Source organism: Phocoena phocoena, chromosome 1 (genome assembly GCF_963924675.1).
Source record: "Phocoena phocoena chromosome 1, mPhoPho1.1, whole genome shotgun sequence".
NCBI lineage: Eukaryota > Metazoa > Chordata > Mammalia > Artiodactyla > Phocoenidae > Phocoena > Phocoena phocoena.
The window spans coordinates 103,433,067-103,435,889 of NC_089219.1; the positions used below are offsets into that span (position 1 = coordinate 103,433,067).

General features: G+C 43.3%; 1 protein-coding gene across 1 annotated transcript; it reads right to left on the reverse strand.

The window, feature by feature from the left end:
- Positions 1-529: 529 nt before the first annotated feature.
- LOC136122420 (heterogeneous nuclear ribonucleoprotein H-like) lies at positions 530-1,934 on the reverse strand. The gene is given in 2 exon segments (XM_065876447.1): positions 530-646; positions 699-1,934. Coding segments are annotated over 2 exon segments (1,353 nt in total).
- Between the last annotated feature and the right edge of the window lie 889 nt (positions 1,935-2,823).

Genomic DNA, 2,823 nt, shown 5'->3' on the forward strand with positions numbered 1-2,823 from the left:
AAACACCAAGACCAAAATCCTAAAGCGTTGGTATTGCATCTCAAATTTTCCCCATTAACTTAAAAAGAAAGCTTAAACTTATGTGCCATAGAGGTTATCAAATGAAACTAGAATTAACAAACATGCCAAATGTTTCACTTTTAATTGTAGACACAGCTCCTATATTGAGTTTCACAAAAAAGCATGTCTTTCAACAATGCATCCAAACAGTGTTCAATGTAATGTGTTGTAAGCAACATTTAACATAATTCAACTGCTTTAACCTAAATACACCTACTGCTTAAGTACATCCTACAATATAACTAACTTGAGAAAAGCTGAAAATTATTTAACAGTAACAGATTACTCAACCTAGTTACATCCTAAATGAATGTTTGTGTTCAAAATTACTGAACCTTAAGTCTTTAAAACAATCCTGATTTCCACTTAGAGTAAGCATAAACCACAAGTTTGTATTGCAAAACTGTTAAAACTTAAGTTTTGTTTTTCTTTTAAAAAACGTTGACCGAGAGTCAGTGATCAGGATCAATTACATTCCCCATCCACCACTCATACTGGACATGCTAGACATCCCTCCCATTCCGTTCACTCCCACAGATGCTCGGCTTCCACTACTGTAGTAGCTGTTCACTGTTCCTTGGCTGCCTATGCAATGTTTGATTGAAAAAATCACTGGAGTTTTCCTGTAAAACTTGGTCATATCCACTCATGCTGCTCTGGCCACCATAGCCGCCTCCATAACCACCACTCAGCTGCTGGCTGGCTGGGCCGCCATAACTGGACTGGTTTGACAAACCCATGCCTCCTAGCATTTGGCTACCGTAAGCACCACCCCTTGCTCCTGCTGTAGAATTCAAGAAGAATTCTACATATCTGTGTTGCATATTTGCTTTGTCTTTTGACATAGCTGCCACAGCATCTTCAAGAGTTGCAAACTTGACATCTGCTTCACCAGTTACTCTGCCATCGGGACCAATTTCAATATGTACTCTCACAGGGTTGAGGGGTGAAAAAAAATTATAAATGTCATTCTCAGTAGCTCTGTAAGGTAATCCCCGCATGTGTACACAGTGTCCTCTTGTGCTCTGGAAAGTAGAGCCACCATCCCCGTATCTGTGATCTGACATTCCTGAAAAACAATAATTGAGGTCTCTTCCAAATCTATCTGACCCAAATCCATAGCCATCATTATAGCCATTATAATCATCTTAGCCTCCATAACCTCCACCGTAAGCACCACGCCTCATCCTTTCAAAGCCAGCTCCTCTTCCAATGCTGTTATACCCTCTGCCAGCCCCAGGTCTGTCATAGGGACCTGGCCGCTGCATGGCCATAAGTTTTTGTGGTGGATCATAGTGAGTTCTAACTTCAGCTCAACTGCTCTTAAAGATTTCGATATACCTGTGCCCTATTCTTTCCTTGTGTTTCTTTAGAGCCTTTTCAGCTATTACCTGTGAAGCAAACTGCACGAAGGCCTCCCCCATACTCCTCCCCTGGAAGTCCACCGGCAATGTTATCCCATTTGGCACGATTTCCAACCCTGAGACCTGAACAATTTCTTCCTTGCTACATCCAAAGGGGAGTCCTCTAAGCCGTACAAAGCCATCATTGGCTGTGTCAGGACTACTTGGACCAGTATGCTTCAACACCCAATCCATTTCAACGTTGTTTGACTTGGATACTTCAACATATCTGTGTCCCATAGTTTCTCTGTCTTTTTTCAGGGCCAATTTGACTTCATCTTCTGATTCAAGTTCAACAAAAGCCTCGCCACTCGGTCTGCCTTCTCTGGTGTAGATGAAACGAACACCTTGAGCCCCATTTTGAATTTTGCAGTCAGAAAAAGCCCACTGCACTTCGTCGGCCGAGCAAGACCAAGGCAAGCCCCGGACCTTCACCACGAATCCCTCGCCGCCTTCGGTGCCCAACATCATCGTCTCTTAGGGGGTCCTGGCGTCGAAACAGCCTGCAAGACGGGGATGAGGGTCAGACCTGCACACACAACTTCGGCGCGGGTGAGAAGAAATCCCTTATTATCTTTTTAATCTGTACTTCTATAATGATGAGTGGGATTAAGCATCTTTTCATAGATTTATTTGCCATTGTATTTTTTTTTTTCCTGTAGGTGTCCTCTAGGTGTTGATACCAACAAATCCATCTCTTCTTGAAATGATCTTTTTCCTTTGCTTCAGGGACACTTCTGTCTGACTCCTTTTTCTTGTTCCTTTGCTGGCTTCTGCTTGTTTACCTACCTCTGGAATGTTGCTGTCCTCCAGGGTTCCAGCCTCATCCTGCTTCCTTTTCATTGTACACGCTCTCCGCCTGTGATTTCATCTACTCATCCAGGAATAGTTACCTTTTATTGACCATTTCTTATGTTCTAGACATGCCACTAGGCATTCTAAATGCTTATTATAACTCTATGAGGTCGGCATTATCACCCCCAAGTTTACAGATGAGGAAACGGAGGTCACAGATTAACTTGCTTAAGATCACACGTACCACCTGTAAATAATGGAGCTGGGATTTAATTCCAGAGCCGTTCCTTTCTAGTGCACAAGCTCTTTCTGTCACTCACTTGCCGTGTCCTCATTTATCATCTATAGGTAGAGCATCCCAAATCTGTATTCCCACTTCAAGTCTCTCTCCTGGTCTCCAAATCCAATTCCTCAGTAGAAATCTCTACCTCGACATCTGCAGGAACCTTAAAGACGACATGCTTCCCCATGAACCTGCCCCTCCAGTGATTCCTTTCATGGTTAGTGGGGCCTTCCAGCCTCCCAGATGCAGCTGATCAACCACCAAGTCCCATAGAAACAACTC